Below are 23,270 nucleotides of genomic sequence, written 5' to 3'. Positions count from 1 at the left end.
CCCCCCCCCCCCGCCAAAAAAAAAATCACCCATGGATTTTAATCTCTCATACAATTCTACCTGCCAGTTGCATAAATAATGTGTTGTTACCCTATTTTTTATATACATAAGATGAAATATATAGCTAGAATTTTAATGAATAGATAAAGTTTCTGTTAATCAAAACTCAAGTAACTATTCTATAGACTATAATTGGAATCTTTAAAATAAGTTATGATCAGGAAGAAAAGAATAATCTTATATTTTATTAACAGTTGAATGACAAAAACCTCTTGTCTTCCAAGGAACCACAGTAAGCTCTTAATAAAGGTGTGTTACAGTTCTTCAGAGTAATCTATTAAAGAGTAAAATAAAGAATAGTTAAAGATAACAAATTATGACATTATTCAAACACAGCATTTTATAATTGTTTAATACTTTATAGTTTACCAAGTGCTTTCTTGCTTTCTCATTTTCATGCACCCCCAAAATATTTTAGGTATGTAGGTGAGGACAGATTTTTCCTTCCAAAAAGAGCACATAGTTAATGAGTGTCATCCATTGTTTCACCTTCATGACTTCTATTTTTCTTATCTCCTAATTGTTAAGATTTAACAACACATAGTGGTAGGTAGTAATATAGCTCTGTTGTACATTTAGAGTTCTCAACATATAATTACAAAATTTGGATTATAAATACATTAAACTAGAAAAGTGCTTGGTATGTTTGTAAATAAAACAATTTCTCTATTATTAAGTGGCAAAAGTAGGAATTTTGTTTTGCTTGATGAAAATTATAAGTGGTCACTAATTGAATAAACAGAAATGAGGAGAATACCTCCTTAACCTGATATTTATCTATTTTAGTTTGACGTAAGGCAATGGCAAAAACATTTTTCTTTTGCTTCAGAAAAGAAAAATAATATATACATACTGATAAAAACTAGAAAGTTCATAGAAACATAAAGGAAAATTAAATCACTCATAATTATATCTCTTCTAAAGATACTCTAAATATTACAATATATTTCCTATCAGAAATCAAAAATTATACACCATTGTATGTTCCTTCTCCCCACAGTTAATACTACATATAAGTATTAGAGATTTTTTTCATACCAAAAAATTTAATAATTTATATTCCACCCTGTGGGAAACAAATAGTCTAATTATTTGAGTATTATTCCACGTATAATTTCATACTAATACAAATAATGTTGACCATCATTGGATGTAAATCTTGGTCAACATTTGTTAATTTTTTTCAAACAGATTTGTAGGCATAGTATTGCAAGATCAAAAGATATATGTTACGAATGTTTCCTATAAAGTAGGTACAATTTGTACTGATACTAGCTATTTAAGAAGTTTTCTATCTCATTGGTCTCTCATTTTTCCAAAATAATCATACCATGAATGGAAAGGCTAACAAACTTTTTTCCTGTTTAAATTAGTTTAAAACATTAAATATAATGTATGGTGGCAGACTGGATCTTGTACCAAGAAAAAAATTCTATAAAGAATATGGTTAAAAATTTGTTAAAATGTAAATATGGGGTATACACTGTATAATAGTATTATATCAACATTAAATATTCTGAGTTTGATAATTATATTGTCATTATATAAGAGAACATCCTTTTGTGTAGAAGATACACAAGCTAGTATTTAGGTACTTCAACTTACTTTCAAATGGTTCAGTGAAAGTTATTAATAAACACATGTGTGTGAGTGTGCATGTGCTGTTTGTATTAAGAAAAAATATGCAAATTTGTTAAACAATCATGTAATTTCTCTAAGTTTAAATTTTTTCCTAAACACAAAGTTGAAAAAATGATGCCTAACATGTTATACAATTAATATACACACATGTAAATGAGGAGCTTTTTACTGTCATGTATAACTGATTAATATTAATATATATATATATAATATATATATATATATATATACACACACACACACACACACACACACACATATATATATATATATATGCACATACACACATATACACACACGTAAATTACCTTTAAAGGGTCCACAAGTTCCAAGGTATGCTTTAGATATATTAAATTTGTTATTTTTGATTCAGCTGCATTAACCTGATAAGATAAAAATCTAAATGTGAAACCATAAATATTTAATGCAAGAATGGGTTTTTCTCTTGAATATTTTAGCAGTCTATTCAGGATGCCAGTCTAGAGAATAATTAGAAGTTACTGACATACCATAATAAGCCAAGCAGACTAGTCTCCTGGAAATTGACAATGGGAGGAGTTTACTTCATTCTGCCTAATTTTCATTTCTATTTCAACATCTGAGCTAAACTTAAATTGTAATAACAATAGTAGATCTAGTTTAAACCTGAGTGGCACCAAGAGACTAAGGTTAATTTTTAAAAAGCACCAAGAATATATGTGGATAGATGGTATTTTGAAACTGAATCTGAACCTCCCAGATAGGTATAGAACAACAAAATTCCCACCACATATTCCTGTTTAGACAAATAAAATCATTTTCATAATTCTAGTGGTCCAAATTAGTTATAATTTTCCAAAATACAATAATATCAACATTCTAAATTTTGTAAATAAAGTTTATGTGAATGAAATTACAATCTTTACAAATGAGTAGTAGTACCGACCTAGGAAAATGAGGATGTTGTTGTGCATGGACTAATTTATCAATATTGATAGAAACAGAGTTTTAGGATATCCCAGTTATAACACAATGTACTTGACATTGAGCTGTTTCCTTTTGAGGTCCCCTGGCCTATATCTTCACTGCACAATATCTGAGCCCTTCTATGACCATCTGGCCCAATTTAGAAGACACCATAATGAAGTCATCAGACCAAAAAGCGGTTCATACTATCTTATGAAGAATCTCTGAAAGTAACAGGACAATTAATTCTAAATAAAATTCACCACAAAGAAGACAACTATTTTTCCTATCACCAAATGTAAATAATTCCAAAAACAGCCAACCTTCCCCCGAAGAAGATCAAGGTGGAAGGATTAACACACTGAATATAAACTTATAATAAATTAAGAAACAGACAGAAAGACCAAAGAAACAGAATAAAAAGTCTAGACACAGACCCAAGCATATATTGGTACTTGATTTATGGTAAAGGCTGACTGCAGAAGAATAGGAAAAAGACAATCTTTTCCATAAATGATGATAATACAATTCTGAATCTATATGGGAAGAAAGAAACATGGACCTTTCTTCACCTGACCAATGTAAAAATTAATTCCAATGCACTGTAAATCTAAATGTAAAAAGTAAAACAATAAAACATCTGGACTATAACAAAAGAATATATATATATATATATGACTTTGGGTGTTCTAAGTTTTATAGAACTTTGTAATTGATAATTTGGCATCCATTAATCACTTGGTAAAGCTAACAGCCAAAGTTGTGTACATCTTCCCTGTGGTCTGGCTTTTGTAGGTACAAAAAAATCATATTATAAACCCTATAATCACAAACCTTAACATCAGAGTTTTGTTTTCTGCCAAACAGAAAACATTCCTACCTAATTAACAACTTCCTGGTACTATAGTAATAAAGGACTTTCCTATGCTTTTCCTTTGCTCTTTCCATCTCTTAACAGACCTGGTACTTCCTAGTGTGAACCTGCCCTCTCCTCTTGGGAATTATAAATAATAAAACTCTTTCAGTGTCATTAACTTCTCCATGTTGCTATTTAGTCACCTCCATAAATAAAAATCCATGGGTGTTTTAGTTAACTTTTTTTTTCACTGTTGTGACTAAGGACTGACAATGTAGAGGAGAAAAGTTTACTTGAGGGCTCACAGTTTCAGAGGTCTCAATCCATAGACAGCAGGCTACATTCCTCAGGGCTTGAGGTGAGGCTAAACATCATGGCGTAAGAGTATGGTGGAGGTATGCAGCTCACATGATGATCAGATGGCAGACTCCACTTGCCAGATACAAATATATACTCCAAAGCCATGCCCCCAATGCCCTATCTCCTCCAGCCACACCTCACCTGCCTTAAATTACCACTCCAATAATCCCATCAGCTGATTAATTCACTGATTGGGTTAAGGCTTTCATGACCCTTTCATTTCTCCTCTGAACCCTTCTGCATTGTGTCACATGTAAGCTTTTGGGGGACACTTCACATACAAACCATAACAATGGGTAAAATCATGATATTGGAATAGGTAAATATTTCTTAAGTAGGACACAGCAAGCATAAACTATAAAGAAAAAACACTGATGAATCCAGACATTTAAATTAAGCACTTCTATTCACTACTAAGCCAGGATTGGTTTGCCAACAGTCAACTTTGAGAAACTAGAATTTGAAGGCAGATAATTTATTTGAAAAGTAATTCCAGCAAGAATAGACAAGGCAGGGGGAGTAAGACAAGGAAAGGAATGATAGCAGTGTAGAATGCATTAATGATCAGGTTACCAATGCAGCTCAGTCCTGCTGGAGATTTATGAGGGATGCTTTATGGCAAGTTTCAGGATCTACTCCAGAGATAAGGAAAAGGGTGTATTCGTTCACCAATTCCTTTTCAGTATTGGTTAAAAAGCTATTGCCAGGGGAATCAACTCCCTGATACACTAGGGCCTTTTCTGTGGTGAGGGAAAGTTCTCAGGTAATCTCATCTGCTTCCAGCAAGCAACTTCCCTTGCACAAAAGTGAATGCCAAGAAGATGTGGATGATATGCCAATAGCATCTGCTCCACAAATTTGACTAAACATATGGTAGTTAGTCACTGCTGAAGAGGTGCTGAAGGTTAAAGGAGATAGATGAACTGAAATGGTTTCTGAGCTCATATGAAAAGTCAAGAAAAAGACAGAATGACTATTGGGTAGCCTTGAGGGCTCTGTGAATATATGAGAGTCAAAGCTAGTGAATTTTAGAAAGTATGGAGAATAGTAGTCTGAGTACCAATAAGGAATGAGGACACCAGCTTTAAACTCCCTAGTAAGAGGAATATGCAAAGGAAAACCACTGTCACTAAGAGGTCTGCAAAACAAGAGTCACTAACCTGTAATGTTCAGTTTGAGGAAGAAGTTAAAGAATATAAAGGAGATTTGGTAATAACTGAACTTGAGTAACCAGAGAGGAAAATGGAAATATCATGGAATGGATAGGGGTGGAAATAAAGACAGCAAAGTTGAAGTTGAGCTTTTGGGGACAGAGCTCTATAGTCCAAAATAAGAAGTAGTTGTAAGTACTGGGCTTCTTGTTGACTTACATGAACAGGAGTAGGGTCAACAAATTATCATTGATGTTTCAAAAGCAAAGAGCAATTCAAACATTAGTTCACATAAACACTGAAAACAAAGATTGGCACAGAAAATAGTCTTGATAGAACCAGGAAAAATTGTAGGGTCCCAACTGACTCTTGATGATAAAAATATAAAGTAAAAACTAAAAATAGACACACTGGGACTGCAACTTGTGAGACACTAGAAGAGGACTAGGCTAAGATGTGCAGAGAATCTGCTGTGATACTAAAGTCCTTTCTCTCTGACCTAACAATATTGTGTGATCTTGTAGAATCTATGCAATGGTAGCACTCTAACTTGTTCTGCACTATTTGCAACCTAACGGTTTTGGGTAAAACATGCAATTCATAAGTAAAATTGTTCTTTAACACATTTCTCATTTAAAATTATCATTCAAAGCAGTGACATTTGGCAAAAGGCCATAAAGGCTAATCATAATATTTTGTGTGTTAACATTCATAATTAAAAGTCCTTAAACATTTACTGATTCCAAAAATACTGTTAAATGCAAAGTGAAAAAAGATTAATGATCCAGGTTAGCAATGACATATTCAAAAATAAAGTGAAGAACTTTCTCTGTATAATCATAAATCCTTTTATTTTAATATAATCACTATAATTTAATATTAATTATTAGGATTGAAACTGGAAGAAGAAAGCATTCCTGCTGTGGGGGAGTTAAAACCAGAGCAAGGGAAGATGGAGAGATGGTACAGTACAGGAGAGTGATAAGGACATCCAAACTGGAGGTCTGCCATCACAGCCATCACAGTGTATATGAGCTTGAACAAGATCAGGAGAGTATCTATGCAAAGGGAGAAGAATAGTTTGGCATTAGTTTTGGATCCCAACTAGGCTGAAGAAGTTTCTGCATAGGAGGCAAGCTTGATGCAGAATATAAGCCTGAGAGAAGGGAGAGAATTACTATACAGAAGAATTTATTAGTGGGTCCTGGAACACAGGCAGAATGAGGATGGTACCTGCATGGGTAAGGAGTGACAGCAGTGAGAGAATAATAGGAGAAATGGACCAAACATTTTAATGTATTAAGGATAATGACTTTCTCATCAGGTTTCTCATTGGCAGAAAAGGGAGTTACAATAATAGAAAGGGAAAGAACTAGTATACCCAGGGATGGCCGACTGAAATTGGAGGTACTGGTGTGAACTCATGATTTTCTGTTGTATAGATGAATATAGAAATAAATATATAGAGTTAAATGTATATACTTCTATACTTATTTATATAAATACATATTTATTCCCTAGCCATGAGAGGGTTGGGAGTTGTGACACTCCAATAGCAACAAGTGCTCAGATCTTTTTTGAAAATTTATTTATTTCTATTATTATAATTATTCCACCATACTAACTGTACATATTAGTGGGTTTCACTGTGATATTTCCATATATGCACTTAGCATACTTTGATCTTATTCACCCTCCCTCTTATTTTCTCCTCTCTACTTCCTCTTCCCAGTCCCTTTCCCTTTCCTTAACAGTCTGTCTTCTATTTCAGGTCGTCTTTTTTGTTTTTCTTTTCCAGTTTCCATACATAAGAGAAAATGTGACAATGTGACAATTATCTTTCTGTGTCTGGCTAATTTTGTATAACATATATGACAATATCCAGTTCTATCGATTTTCCTGAAAATGACATGATTTTTTTCTTTATTACTGAATAAAACTCCATTATGTATATATACCATACCTTCCCTATCTATTCAATGGGCAATGCACTCTCAGGTGGATTCTGTGTCTTGACTATCCTGAATAGTGTCACAATAAATGTGGGTATGCAGGAATTTCTTTTGTCTGCTGGCTTAACAATGTATAAAACTTCCCTTTTCTCCACATTGTCCCCTACATAATTATTTTTTTGTTGTTGTTTATGAATAATAGCCATTATGACCAAAGTGAGATAGATGGCAGTGAAATTTTGATTTGCAATTACCTGATGACTAAAGGTGCTGAGCATTTTTTTCACATATTTATTGGCCATTTATACTTATTTGAGAAGTGTCTGCTCAGATCATTTGCCCATTGATTGGATTATCATTGACTTATTTTTGAGTTCTTTATATATTTTAGACATTAATTCTCTATCAGATGAATGGCTGACAAAATTTTCTCCCATTGAGTAGGTTGTTTACTCACAATGTTGTCTGTTTTCCTTGCTGTGCAGAGGCTTTTTAATTTGATGCAATAGCATTTGTCAACTCTTGCCTTTATTTCCTGAGCTTTTGGAGTCCTATTCAAGAAATTGTTGCCTATATCAATACCTTGAAGTGGTTCCTATACGTTTTCTTATAGTAGTTTCAAAGTTTCAGGTCTTACATTAAGGTCTTTATATATTTTCAGTTGATTTTTGTACAAGGTGGGTGATAGCAACCTAGTTTAAGTCTTCTCCAAGTGGTTATCCAGTTTTCCTAGCACCACTTGTTGAAGAGCCTGTCTTATCTCCAGCACATGTTTTTGGCAACTTAGTCAAGAAACAGATGGCTGTAAATAATGTGGGTTTAACTCTGGGTCCTCTGTTTTGTTCCATTGGTCTATGTGTCCATTTTTATGCTATTGCTATGCTTTTTTTAATAAGTAGGGCTCTAGAATATTTTGAAATCAGACATTGTGATACAGTGTTGCACTTTTTGCTTAAGATTGCTATAGCTATTCAGGGTCTCTGTGCTTCCATATGAGTTTTGTTTTTTTCTAATTCTGTGAGCAATGTCATTGATATTTTGACATGTATTGTATTGAATCTACAGATTATTTTGGGTAGCATGGCCATTTTAACAATATTAATTTTCCTAATCCATAAAAATGGAAGGCCTTTCCATCTCTTAGTGTATTCTTCAATGTCTTCCCCCAGGAGTTTTAAATTTTTCACTGTAAACGTTTTTCACCTACTTGTTTAGGATTATTTCTAGATTTTCTTTTTTTTTTTAAGGATATTGTGAATGAAAATGTTTTCCTGATTTTTTTCTCAGCAAATACTTATTGTTTTATAAAAAAAAATAATGCTTGTGTTGATTTTGTATTCTGTTACTTTGCTCAATTTTTCAGTTATATGAGTTTTTACATGGATTATTTAGGGTCTTTTAGAATTATATCACCTGTAAATAGATACAATTCAATTTCCTCTTTTCTTATTTGTATCCCTTTTACTTTGTTCTCTTGCCTGATTGTTCTGTCTAGTTGTTTAAATGATCTTTGTTCATTACTTTCTCCCTTATTCATCTTAGAGATTTGATGATTTACTGAATCAATGATGTAGATTCCTTTTTCTCATTTATATATCTACTCTTCTAGTGACATTTATTCTTTCCTGGAATTTCCTGGACTCTGTTTATCTTGCTTCCTCTTCTGTGAATAGGATTCCTTTAAGTGTTTTCTGTAATGTAGGTTAATGGTGATAATTCCTCTAGTTTATGCTTATCTTAGAAGATCTTCTTTGATTCTGAAAGATAATTGTGCAGGACATAGTCATTTAGGTTTGCAGATATTTCCTTCAAGGGCTTGAAATATATCATTCCATGCCCTCCAGACTTTTATAGTTCTTCTATGAAACATACTGTTATTCTGATGGGTTTGCATTTATAAGTGACTTTTGCTTTTCTTGCAGCTTTCAATATTCTTTGTTCTGAATTTTTGGTAATATAACTATAATATAATGTGAAGAATTCTTTTCTGGTCATTTCTACTTGCAGTTCTAAATGCCCAATATGCATAAAATGTCAGACTCATACAGGACATCCATGTCATTCCCAATATCTGGAAATTTTTTGCTATTATTTCCACTGAACAGGAGTAGACAATGCTCCATTGTCTACTCTTACGATTTACGGGTTTGGTCTTTTAATCATGTCCCAAAGGTATTAGATGTTCTGTTCATTCTTATTTTATCTGAAAGTAATAATTTTTCAACCTTCTCTTTAAGCCCTGATATTTATTCCACTTGATCTTGTCTATTGGCAAAGTTTTCAACTGAGTTTCTTATTTGACTTATTGAGATTTCCATTTCCAAGATTTCTGTTTGCCTTTTTGAATCTCCATTTATTGAATTGTTCTTTCATATTCTTCTTTATCTTCCTTAATTAATTCAGCTGTTTATTTGAATCCTCTTTGAATACATTATTTTTATTATCATTCTTTTAAATTCTTTGCCCAGCATTTCATCCTCTTTTTAGAATCAATTTTTAGAATCAATTACTAAATAGTTATGAACTTTGGGAAGAATTGTGTTGCCTTGTTCTTCCATGTTTCTTATATTTCTTTTGAGATTTGTGCCTCTGTTGAATGTGTACCTATTCCACTTTTATATGAAGGCCTTCTTTGGGAAGAGCCTTCTCATGATGATGTTTGTTGCATAGTATTGAATTTAATTCAAAATGGACTTAGTAGTGTAAGTTTACTTGTGGTTTCTCTGGCTGTGATTGGTGAATTTTGACAGTGCATACTGTGTTGGAGCCTGAGACTCCCCCTTCCTCTTTAGATCTTGCAAGAGAGGGTCCCTTTAGTAGTTTAGGTAGGTGTGTTATAGACAGCAGAGTATATGGATAATCTGTGGTCACTCTTCCAGACTTGTCAACAATGTGCTGTCTGCAAGAGTATGATAGTGCCCTATGATGAGGTCCCTTGTAGGTGCAGTGTCCAAAACAGTTGTTATTTCTCTCTGTTATTGCTATAGGAGTGGGTCTTCAGCATGATGCCAGCTATGCGTGCTTGAGGGCATGTTATTAACTTGGAGTTTTTATTTCCCCTACTCTTTATGCCGAAGTATCTGCTTAGGTTCAAGCAGGGTTGAGTCATGGGTGAAGTAAGGTGCAATCTCTTAGCTGGGCTGGGAGTACAGCTCAGTGGCAGAGGATCTACCCAATATGCATAAAATGTCAGGCTCAATCTCTAGTACCATGCAGAAAGAAGAAAACAAGTAACTCCAAGAAAAACAAATAAAAGCAAATCAGATACAAAACACTCATAACAACAATAGAAATGGCAACCACAAAAATCATACAGAATCAACCAAATAATTAAAAAATGATGAAAATAAAATTGAGGAAGTAAAAAAGGGAAAAGGAAAGCATAATAAAATTAAAAATAGAAAGGAAAAAAAATGGTAAATTTTGAAAGCGAGAATAAAAAATAAGACAAAAATTTGAATCTTAAAAAAGAGTAAAGAAAAAAATAAAAAGAATTTATGTGTGTTTGTGTGTGTGTGTGTGTATACATACATAAATATTTGGACAAAATACTAAATATTTTTTTAAAGTTTTAATAAAGAATGAAAGAATCATCTCCACTGAGGTGATCAGTTGTCTGGGCAAGAGTAAATGCTTGCTACCTATGCAAATCAGCATTCTTCCCTTGTCTTCTTTAGCTGTGCACCTCTTGGAGAGAGCAAAGACTGGAGTTTATCACCCTTTCTTTCTTACTCTTGTGTTGCTTCACAGATGATCAGTAGGAATGGATCAGTTTGGAACCAGTTAGAATACTTAGTTGGCCTTTTCATCAGTGTGAACTAGGGCAGCACAGGACAATATCTTGGCAGAAATCTACTCTGGAGATTAGATTCAGCTCAGTGTTATTCCAGGACTGTGTAGCCACTGCATTTTAGTACATCTGATTCACCAACACCCTCTGCGAAATCCACTTGGAAGGGCAACAATTTGCACTTTGTGAGGGCCTGAGAGAGGGAATTGCCTGCAGCAGACCCTGCATAATCCACTAACCATGACTCTGGCCTTCCAAGACCTAGCTCCTAGCTCCTGTGCTCCTCTCATTAGTTCCCTGAACTTCTTTAGCTTGTTGTCTAAGCCATCCATCTTAAAGGGGGAACTCTGATCCTCCAGAGTCAAGTCAAATCTCAAGAGAGATTCCTGCTGAGACAGTGTAGTTAGTAATGTTTTCTATAGGTTCTCCAAGTTCAGGAAAATGCAGGGGCTTTTGTTTCCCAGAAGCAGCAAGCTCAGATGCAACCTTCTCAAGTTACTTCTATTACAGCACCACAAGTACACACTGGAAAGTACAGAGAACCTCTCCAGCACCAGCTTCCTATGCAGATACCAAACAGATCAGCTGTGTTCATTTGGAAGTACTGGCTCTCTGCACTGTGCCAATTTCTGTTCTACTTGTGTTCACCTGGTCTCCCTCCTGTCACTATAACCACCCACACCCCGCTACCCTTGCCCTCAGTCACACTGTTGTATGTACTACATTGTTGCACACTCAGTACTGGGACACTCTTTCTCATTCTGTTCCACTCTGTAGAGTCCCTGGTCTTATCCAAGTCTCTGTCCAGTATTGAACCCCCGCCTCTTCCCATAGTCATCACTTTAATAAGAAGCTGCTCTCTAGTTGTTCTGATTCCAACTTCCAGAAAAGTAGGTGAGTGCAGGCGGGCCATCTTGCCTCTCCAAATCTTAACTTGTGGATACAATTCCCTACTAAAATGAACAAGAACTCCTTGGAGAAATACCTGATTCAAACGCTGGAGCAGAGAAAGTACAAGGAAAGCCTGATTCATTGTATTGTACCAGAAAGTGATAAAGAATAATGAGTGTACTTCCAAATGACATAAATTCATCACTCTTCATATATGAAACATTTTTATGAGTTGTGTCAGTCACCTAGTTGTTCATTATTTTGATCAAACTACTTGGAAAGAAGACTTAGAGGTGAAAAAATTTATTTTGGGTTCATGGTTTCAGAGGTCTCAGTTCATGGTTGGCTGACTCCACTGCTTTTAACTTGAGGTGAGACATAATAGCAGAAGGACATGGTAGAGGAAAGCCTCTCAGCTCATGGAAGCTAGGATGGAGAGAAATGTGTAACAGTAGATGGGGTAGAGAGAGGTGATGGGAGGGGAAGGGAGGGGAGGGGGGATAGGAAGGGCAACAGAACAACAGACACTAGTATGGCAGTATGTATAAACGTGGCTGTATAATCAATGTGATCCTGCAATCTATACACGTGGAAAAATAAGAATTCATACCCCATTTGAATCAAATGTATGATATGTCAAGATCATTGTAATGTTTTGAGCAACTAATAAAAAAATTTTTAAAAAGGGGGAAAAGACAACCCACAGAATGAAAGAAACTATTTGCAAATCCAATAAGGGACTAGTACCCAGAATAAACTCTTAAAATTCAAAAATACACATAAATGGGTAAAGGATTGCCAGGAGCCATTCATGAACTGTGCATGAACTAAAATTAGCATGGAAGCCTTTGGGTAGGAAAGTCTGGTATCTGGAAACTCACAGAGGCACTCCTGCTGTTGAGACTGCCCAGTTCACGTGAATTCCCATTCAGCTCTGTCACAGGTTCTGCACAGAACAGGAGATGGAGTGACCTACTGGAGCCACATAGCCACACAACCTCTCAGAGATGGGTATGACTTGCCAAGGTACCAACAAATCTGTTGACTGCAAGCTACCATGAAGCAAGACTACACCTGTTGAAACCTTATCCCTGCCTTTGATGTACTCTCTCTTAAATCAACAATTAGTGCCACTTTCTAGTTGTTCAGTTCCAGCTCCTATCAGGAGGAAGGAGCTATTAGGCACTCTGCTTTTTAACACTAATTTCTGGCTCTATCTCTTAATTCTTCACTAATTATTTCAGACTTTCATTTTCTCAGGCAGCTCATCACCTCCTGAGCAGAAAACTACCCTGGTGGGGTGATGGTTGCCCCGTGATGAAGGATATGAATAAATATTTCTCTAAGGAAGATACACAAATGGCCACTATGCACATGAAAAAAATGCCTAAGCATTTTAATCATCAGGGAACTACCAATCAAAACTATGAGATAATACTTCTTACCTACTAGGATTGCAACAATCAAAGAGTGTGATAATAACAAGTCTTAGCAAGGATGTGGAGAAATCAGTACCCTCAAGCACTACTGGTGGGTATGTAAAATGATAAAGTCACTTTGGAAAATAGTATGGTATTTCCTCAAATAATTAAACATAAAGTTATCATATGACCTAGCATTTCCACTCATAGGTATACATCAAAATAAATGAAAACATATGTCTGTATAACAACTTGTACACAAATATTCATAGCAGCATTACTGATGATAGCCAAAAGTGAAAATAACCTAAATGTTCACCAACTAACAAATTAATAAACAAAATGTACCATAAACATACATATTAAAAACAAAGTGAGCTAAGAATGTAGCCCAGTGGTAGAGTTCTAACTAATAAGTCAGCAAAATAAATGAAATGGAATCATAGAAAGTTCTCAATCCAAAAGAAGGTAGGGGGTAAATAAAAGAGAAAAAGAGGGAAATAGATGAGGAATATAGAAAAAAATCAAGATGGCAGATTTAAATGGAACCACCATATGAATAATTTCAGTAAATGTAAAGGGAAAGATACCTCAATACATTCTGATCGGATACAAAAAAAATAAGACCCAAAATATATGTTGCCTATAAAAAACTCACTTTAAGTACAAAGATATAAATAAGTTAAAAGCGAAAGGAGGGTAATGATGTCCCATTCTAATGCTAATTAAAAGCAAGCTGGTTATATTAATAATAGAACAGTGGATTTCAGAGCCAAACATTTTAGTAGGGATAATGAGGATCATTTCATGAGAAAGGTTAAAACTTATCAAGAGAACATAACAATCTTAAAGATCTCTATACCTAATAACAGAGCTCCAAACTGCTAGATAAAAACTGATAAAACTGCAAGGAAAAAATAGGCCAATCCACAGTTACAGTTAGAGATTCCAATGCACCTTTCTCAATAACTGAAAGAACAAATAGACAAACCAGTATGAAAATAAGAGACTTGAAGAACACTATCAACTTGAACTGATATTTATGAAACATCAGCAAAATACAAATTTTTGTCAACTTTTCATGGACCATTAACCAAGATAGGCCTATTCTGACCCCTAAAATAAGTGTTTATAAAGTTAAAAGGATCTGTATTATGCAACCTTTTTCCTCTGCCCATTAGGAGTTTAAATTAGTAACAGAAAGGTATTTGGAGAGTCCCCAAACATTGGAAACAAAAAAAACACACTTCTAAATAACCCATATATCAAAGAAGAAATAAAACTTGGAATTTAGAAAGTATTTTGAACATTTCTTAATTAAAAAGAAAACAAAGTTGTGGATTACAGCTAAAGCAATATTCATAAGAAAATTTATAATACTAAATGTTTATATAAGAAAAGAAACAAAGGTCTCAAATCAATGACTTCAGCTTTTACCTTTAAAATGTTGGTAAAAAGTTAAACCTAAGCACAGAGTAAGCAGAAGGAAAAAATAAAACAGATAAAACAAAGAAACAAACAAACAAAAAATCAATGAAACAAAGAACAGATGAAATCCCAAGCTGATTCCTTGAGACTAGCAACAAAATTGACAAACCCTAATAAGGCTGATAAGAAGATCATATTCAAGTTACCAGTATCAGTAATGAGAAAGCACATCACTGAAAACTTTACAGACATGTAAAGACAATGAGGAGGATACTACAAGCATTTATGCCAGTAAATATGAAGGTTTCAGTGGAATGAAAAATTCTTTGAGAGGTACAACTTACTAAAGCTCATTCAAGAAGAAACACATTAATAGAACCATATTTATGTAAAAAGTTGAATTTTTAGTTAGAGACCTTCCTACTAAAAAAGTACAGGTTCTAATGACTTCATCTGTGAATTCTACTAAGTGTATATAAATAATAATATCAGTTCTACATAAACTCTACCAGAAAAATTGAAGAGTAGGGAGAATATTTTCAAATTTACTTTACAAAAGATTTTAATTATTAGTAATCTCAGGTTGTCTCCAATTTGTTTATACTGAATTTAAGGTATTTTAATTACTTAAAGAAACTTCCAGTTCTGTGCCTGTCCAACAGCTGAAGCTTTTCCACCTATTGAGTTTTTATTACAAATAAACCTCAAAGGGTGTTTTTTTCCTACAATATAGGATAATTTCCCAAATATAAAATAGGTTTGAATGAATTTTTAAAAGTAATCAAATTTTACTGATGTACAAGATTTTATTTCCTTAAAGTAAATATTCTTTAGTTCACCTTAAAAGGAAGAATGTATTATTTCCTTTATCTATGAGGACTACTTAAATTTGGAACATATCCAAAGAAGTAGTTTTATTCTTAAAGGTTAATCATATTTAAAGACTATCAGTGGCACAGCACTTGCCTAGCATGTGTGAGGCACTAGGTTTGAACCTTAGCACCACATAAAAATAAATAAATGATAAATAAAATAATTCTCAAAGAGGAATAAAAAATACTCTTTGAATTTAATATAATTTTATTTATTAGGCAAATATTATTATAATTTAAGGTTTTTTGAAAATTATATATAAATCTTTAAATAACTTAAATATGCCACCTGAAAGATCTAAGAAATTTTTTATTATGCCATAACATATGGAATAATAATACATTTTTTAATTTGAAAGACAATTTTTTTTTTTTTTTGGTGCTGCCGGGGATTGAACTCAGGACCTCACACATGCTAGGCGAGGGCTTTTACCACTGAGCCTGGGATAATACATTTTTAAAAGATTTTTTTAAAGAGGTCTTAAAATATTCTAAATATCAATAATGAAGTATTTTCCCAAACATTTTTATATTTTACCATTGTTACATTATATTAAGATAAGTTATATAACAATAATGATAAAAACATGATGTGTAAGTAAGCATACCGTGTCTTGTTTTGGAATTTGGACTAAAACAGAAAGAAGCTGCTCCGTATCAAGGAATCTTGATATAACTGAAATAAACAGACAAAATGTGAGCATTTAAACTAGGGCTAGCAGGCATCGTGGCTTATGCCTCAGCCTCTTAGTGAGGCCCTAGGTAATTTAGTGAGACCCTGTCTTAGAATAAAAAGGGCTAGGTAATCCTAGTGCGAAAAAAAAAAAAAATCCACAAAAAACAAAAACCTTTATGGTACAGTCAAAAATATATATATCATGTAAAATAAAACAGAATAGTTCTACCGTAACTCTTACTTATTTTAATATTATTCTTTCTCTACCAGGAATAAAACAATACATTCTAATGTTCTTTTGTTAATTTTGATGTTTCACCCATCTTTTCTCAAAATTTGACACGTTGACAACCCTTTTCTTCTTGAAGCTACATCCTATTTTATAGGATGTTACCTATAAAATTTTCTTTATCTACTTTGATCTCTACTTCTCTTTCTGATATTTAAAATTCTTAGTTTAGCAGCATGGCTTAACCACTAACCATGTAATTAACCTTCCATGAAGTTACCTAACTTCTCTGAACTTCAGATATTCTTATCTTTTCAATGTAGATAGCATCAGATCCACTCACACTGGCCTGTGCAGGACCCAGGCTCACTGTAGGCCCAGGTCCACTCCTCCACCAGAAGGTAACCATGGAAGTCCAGCCTCCTCTGGCACAGCACCGCCCCTTCTGACCAGGCCCAGGACCAGGCCCAGGCCTGGCCCAGATCCACCCACAGCCCCCAGGACTTGCGCAGGACCCAGGTCCAAGGCAGGTCAAAGTTCACCCCTCCCCCCCCACCTGGGAGCCTAAGCCTAACCCACTTCCATCTTGGGACACTGCAGTCATCACCATTGCCTTCCCCACGCAGTAACCCCTAACTTTTTGACAACAGACAGTGCCTAGAAGCAGCTGCATCTCAGAGCAGGCATCCCAAGAGAGCGTGAGGCCCACCCTTTCAGCCCCATCTCTGTAAGATACTGCATGCATCTTGGGGCACCTTAACTATTGTCTCAAGTTGCCTCGACTATTGCTGCCACCATCTTTAGATGCAGTAACATACATTGAGGGACACCAGCAGGGTCTGGAAGCCCAACATCAAGGTGAGGTACAGACAATCTGCACAGGTACTACAAGAATATAGGGGAGATAGAGACTCAGGAGAAAAAAAAAAGAAATCCTTGAAATAAAGGATACAATAAATCAAATAAAAAACTCAATAGAAAGCATAACAAACAGACTAGATCACTTGGAAGAAAGAACGTCAGATAATGAAGACAAAGTATGCAATCTAGAAAATAAAGTTGATCACACAGTGAAGATAGTAAGAAACCATGAACAGAACATCCAAGAATTATGGGACAGCATCAAAAGACCAAATATAAGAGTTATTGGTATAGAGGAAAGCATAGAGTTTCAAACCAAAGGAATGCACAATCTCTTCAATGATATAATATCAGAAAATTTCCCAAACGTGAAGAATGAATGGGAAAACCAAATACAAGAGGCTTACAGGACACAAAAATGTACAAAATTACAACAGATCTACACCAAGGTACATTAAAATGAAAATGCCTAGCATACAGAATAAGGATAGAATTTTAAAAGCCACAAGAGAGAGAAATCAGATCACATAAAGGGGGAGACAAATTTGTATCTTAGCAGGTTTTTCAACCTAGACCCTCAAAGCCAGAAGAAGATCATAGAATGACATATACCAAGCTCTAAAAGAAAATGGATGCCAACCAAGAATCTTATATCGAGCAAAATTAAGCTTTAGATTGGATGATGAAATAAAAACCTTCCATGATAAACAAAAGTTAAAACAATTTATAATTAGAAATCTTGCATCACAGAACATCCTCAGCAAAATTATCCACAAAGAGGAAATGAAAAACAAGGGTAAAAATCAGCAGAGAGAGGTATTACACTAAAGGAAAAATCTAATCAGAGGATAAACCAAGTCACATTAATTACCAAAATAAACAAAAATGGCTGGGATACAAATCATGTCTCAATAATAATCCTGAATGTATGGCATAAACTCACCAATCAAAAGACATAGACTAGCAGATTGGATAAAAAAAAAAAAAAAAGATACAATAATATGCTGCCTCCAAGAGACTCATCTCACAGGAAAAGACATCCACAGATTGAAGGTGAAAGGTTGGCAAAAATCATACCACTCACATGGACTGCGGAAGCAAGCAGGGGTTTCCATCCTCATATCAAATAAAGTAAACTTTAAGCAAAAGTCAATCAAAATGAATAAAGAAGGACACTATATACTGCACAAGGGAACCATATACCAATAAGACTTAACAATTATAAATATATATGCCCCAAATAATGGAGCATCTATGTTCATCAAAAAACTCTTCTCAAGTTCAAGAGTCAAATAGACCACAACACAATAATTTTGGCTGACTGTAACACACCTCTTTCATCACTAGATAGATCTTCCAAACAAAAACTGAACAAAGAAACTATAGAACTCAATAATGCAATCAATAACTTAGACTTAACTAACATATATAGAATATTTCATCCTTCAATGAGAGAATACACTTTCTTCTTAGCAGTACATGGATCCTTCTCTAAAATAGACCATAAACTATGCCACAAAGCAACTCTTAGCAAATATAAAAAAATAGAGCTATTACCCTGCATTCTATCAGATCATAATAGAATGAAATTAGAAATCAATGATAAAATAAGAAAAAAAGCTACTCCAACACCTGGAGACTAAATAATATGCTACTGAATGAACAATGGGTTGCAGAAGATATCAAGGAGGAGATTTAAAAAAAATTAGAGGTGAATGAGAACACAGATACAACATATTGAAATTTCTGGGACACTATGAAAGCAGTTCTAAGAGGAAAGTTCAGTGCATGAAGTTCATTCCTTAAAAGAAGAAAAAGTCAACAAATAAATGACTTAACATTACATCTCAAAGTGCTAGAAAAAGAAGAACAAATCTACATCAAAAAGCAGTAGAAGACAGGAAATAATTAAAATCAGAGCTGAAATCAATGAAATTAAAACAAAAAAAAATTGAAAAAATTGACAGAACAAAAAGTTGGTTCTTGGAAAAAATAAATAAAAATGGACAGATCTTTAGTCATGCTAACAAAGAGGAGAGAGAAAACTCAAATTACTAACATAGATGATGAAAAAAGAAATATCATGACAGATACTACAGAAATACAGAAGATAATCAGAAATTATTTTTGAAAACTTGTACTCCAATAAAATAGAAAATATAGAAGGCACCGACAAATTTCTAGAGTCATATAATTTGCCCAATTGAATCAGGATGATATACACAATTTTAAAAAAATCAATTTCAGGGCTGGGGATGTGGCTCAAGCGGTAGCGCGCTTGCCTGGCATGCGTGCGGCCCGGGTTCGATCCTCAGCACCACATACAAACAAAGATGTTGTGTCCGCCGAAAACTAAAAAAAATAAATAAATATTAAAATTCTCTCTCTCTCTCTCTCTCTCCCTCCCTCTCTCACTCTCTCTTTAAAAAAAAAAAAAAAAAAAAAAAAACAATCAATTTCAAGCCATGAAATAGAATACGCCATCAGAAGCCTATCAACTAAGAAAAGCCCAGGACACAGCCAAGTTCTTCAAGACCTTTAAAGAAGAACTAATACCAATACTCTTCAATTTATTTCAAGAAATAGAAAAAGAGGGAGCATTTCCAAACTCATTCTATGAGGCCAATATCACCCTGATTCCGAAAACAGGCAAAGACACATCAAAAAAAGAAAACTTTAGACCAATATCTCTAATGAACATAGATGCAAAAATTCTCAATAAAATTCTAGCAAGTCAATTACAAAAAGATCATGCATCATGATCAAGTGGGATTCATCCCAGGGATGCAAGGGTGGTTCAACACACGGAAATCAATAAATGTAATTTAAACAATGACAAATACAGAACCCCTTCATGTTCAAAAGACCAGAAAAATTAGGATAACAGGAACATATCTCAACATCATAAAGGCTATCTATGCTAAGCCCCAGGCCAACATTCTAAATGAAGAAAAATTGAAGGCATTCCTTCTAAAACCTGAAATAAGACAGGGATGCCCTCTTTCACCACTTCTATTTAACATAGTTCTTGAAACACTGGCCAGAGCAATTAGACAGACAAAATAAATTAAGGGGATACACATAGGAAAAGAAGAACTCAAACTGGCACTATTTGCTGATGACAGGATTCTATACCTACAAGACCCCAAAAGTTTCACCAGAAAACTTCTAGAACTCATAAATAAATTCAGGAAAGTAGCAAGATATAAAATCAACAACCATAAATCAAAGACATTTCTGTATATCAGTAACAAATCCTCAGAAAGGAAAACTACCCTATTTACAATAGCCTCAAAAAAATTAAATAAAATACTTGGCAATCAACTTAACGAAAGAGGTGAAAATCTATATAATGAAAATTATAGAATCCTAAAGAAAGAAATCAAAGACCTTAGAAGATAGAAAGATCTACCTTGCTCTTGGATAGGCAGAATTAATATTATCAAAATGACCATACTACCAAAAGCACTATACAAATTTAATGCAATTCTGATCAAAATCCCAATGGCATTCCTCACAGAAATAGAAACAGCAGTGATGAAATTCATCTGGAAAAATAAGAGACCCAGAATAGCTAAAGCAATCCTTAGCAGGAAGAGTGAAACAGGTAACATCACTATACGAGACCTTAACTATACTACAGAGCAATACTAACAAAAACAGCAAGGTATTGGCACCAAAACAGACTGATAGACTAATGGTACAGAATACAGGACACAGAGACTAACCCATAAAATTACAATTATCTTATATTAGATAAAGGTGCCAAAAACATACATTGGAGAAAAGATAGCCTCTTTAACAAATGTTGCTTGGAAAACTGGAAATCCATCTGCAACAAAATGAAATTAAACCCCTATCTCTCACTATGCACAAAACTCAACTCAAAATGGATCAAGGACCTAGGAATAAAACCAGAGACCCTGTGTCTAATAGAAAAAAAAAGTAGGCCCGAATCTCCATAATGTGGAATTAGGCCCTAACTTCCTTAGTAAGAATCCTATAGTGCAAGAATTAAAATCAAGAATCAATAAGTGGGATGGATTCAAACTAAAAAGTTTCTTCTCAGCAGAAGGAACAATCTGTGAGGTGAATAGAGAGCCTATAGAATTGGAGCAAATTTTTACCCCTCAGATACAGCACTTATCTCTAGGGTATATAAAAAACTCAAAAAGCTAAGGACCAAAAATAAATAAATAAATAACTCAATCAATAACTGGGCCAAGGACCTGAACAGACACTTCTCAGAAGAAGATATACAATCAATCAACAAATACATGACAAAATGTTCATCATCGCTAGCAATTAGAGAAATGCAAATCAAAACAACTCTAAAATTTCATTTCACTCCAGTCAGAATGGCAGCTATTTTGAAAATAAACAACAATAAGTGTTGGCGAGGATGTGGGGAGAAAGGTACACTCATACACTGCTGGTGGGGCTGCAAATTGGTGCAGCCAATATGGAAAGCAGTATGGAGATTTCTTGGAAAATTGGGAATGGAACCACCATTTGACCCAGCTGTCCCTCTCCTCCTTGGTCTATACCCAAAGAAAGGACTTAAAAACAGAATACTACAGGGACACAGCCACATCAATGTTTACAGCAGCACAATTCACAATAGCTAAACTGTGGAACCAACCTAGATGCCCTTCAGTAGATGAATGGATAAAAAAAATGTGGCATACATACACAATGGAATATTACTCAGCAATAAAAGAGAATAAAAGCATGGCATTTGCAGGTAAATGCATGGAGTTGGAGGAGATAATGCTAAATGAAGTTAGCCAATCCTATAAAAACAAATGCCGAATATTTTCTCTGATATAAGGAGGCTGATTCATAGTGGGGTAGGTAGGGGGAGCATGGGAGGATTAGATGAACTCTAGATAGGGCAGAGGGGTAGAGGGAAAGGGAGGGGGCATGGGGTTAGAAATGATGATGGAAAGTGATAGTCATCATTATCCAAAGTACATGTATGAAGACACTAATTGGTGTGAATATACTTTGTATACAACCAGGGATGAAAAACTGTGCTCTATATTTTGTAATATGAATTGTAATGCATTTTGCTGTCACATATAAATTTAAAAAATTAATTTAAAAATTGGATTAAAATATTCAAATATCCAAAATATTAAATAAAGAAAAAATATGAATACCTATTAGGTCCTACTCATATAAAGGAACCATTCCCCAACAAAACATGCATTTACAACATAGTAAGATAAGTGACATAACAATTATATTATAGAAACATGCAGAAAAGACATTTAACACAGACTGGGAAGTCAGACTTCTAGTCATAGAGACATTTAAATTAAAATGGTAAAGCATGTACTGCAGCTAGCTATACAACAGCTTGAGAGAAATAGGTTTTAGAAAAGAGAAAAGCAAAATTTATAGTGTACCAAGGCTAGAAAACAAGAGCAGATATGTTTGAGTAACTTAAAGAAGTTCCATTAGACTAGAAAGCAAAATGGAAAGTATGGAATAGAAAGAGATGGTGTGGTAGATGACAGAAAAAGAGATACATGAAAGAGTTTGAATTTTATTCTAAAAGTAAATAACCTCCCAAAGATGTCCACTTCCTAACTCCTGGAACCTATGACTATGTTAACTGGTAAAGGAATTTACCAAATGGGATTAAGATAAGGATTTTGAACAGATGAACAGATTACTTTAGATTTTATCTGTTTGTCCCAATAAAGTCACAGGGTCCTTACAAGTGGTAGAAGGATCAGTGTCAAAGACAGATGATGTAAGCCCAAAAGCAGAAGTCAAAAACAAAGAAGATACTATGTTACTGGCTTTAAAGACAGAGCAAGGGCAATAACAAGGAATGCAGATGACCCCTAGAAAAAGGAAACACAAAGAAATGGATTCTTCTCTAGAACCTCCAGAATGAGAATGTACTGCCAACACATTGATTTTAAGTCCAGTAAAGCTGATTTGGGACCTCCAGATAATAAATTCAGTTTTAAATTTCTTGTGATTTGTTACACCAGTAACAGAAACCAGTATAGTATGAAAAAGCCCCTGTCTCTAAATAAAATACAGAGTATGGCTGGGGATGTGGCTCAATGTTGTGTGCCCCTGAGTTCAATCCCTGGTACCTCCCCCTCTCTGCCCCAGAA

The 23,270-nt window shown here is 34.4% G+C and overlaps 1 protein-coding gene across 1 annotated transcript in view; it reads right to left on the bottom strand.

Annotated features, from left to right (window-relative positions):
- Positions 1-23,270, bottom strand: part of Msh4 (mutS homolog 4) — an 87,892-nt gene that overhangs the window by 34,204 nt on the left and 30,418 nt on the right. The window contains exons 8-10 of the mRNA XM_015490573.2: positions 15,976-16,043; positions 2,010-2,084; positions 270-334 (exon numbers count right to left, since the gene is read on the bottom strand). Coding sequence (XP_015346059.2) covers positions 270-334; positions 2,010-2,084; positions 15,976-16,043 — 208 coding nt within the window. The remainder of the gene's footprint in view (positions 1-269; positions 335-2,009; positions 2,085-15,975; positions 16,044-23,270) is intronic.

This window comes from Marmota marmota, unplaced genomic scaffold (assembly GCF_001458135.2).
Source record: "Marmota marmota marmota unplaced genomic scaffold, marMar, whole genome shotgun sequence".
Classification (NCBI taxonomy): Eukaryota; Metazoa; Chordata; class Mammalia; order Rodentia; family Sciuridae; genus Marmota; species Marmota marmota.
Note: the sequence above shows the minus strand (reverse complement) of the source record. Positions and strands in the feature narration are given on the sequence as shown.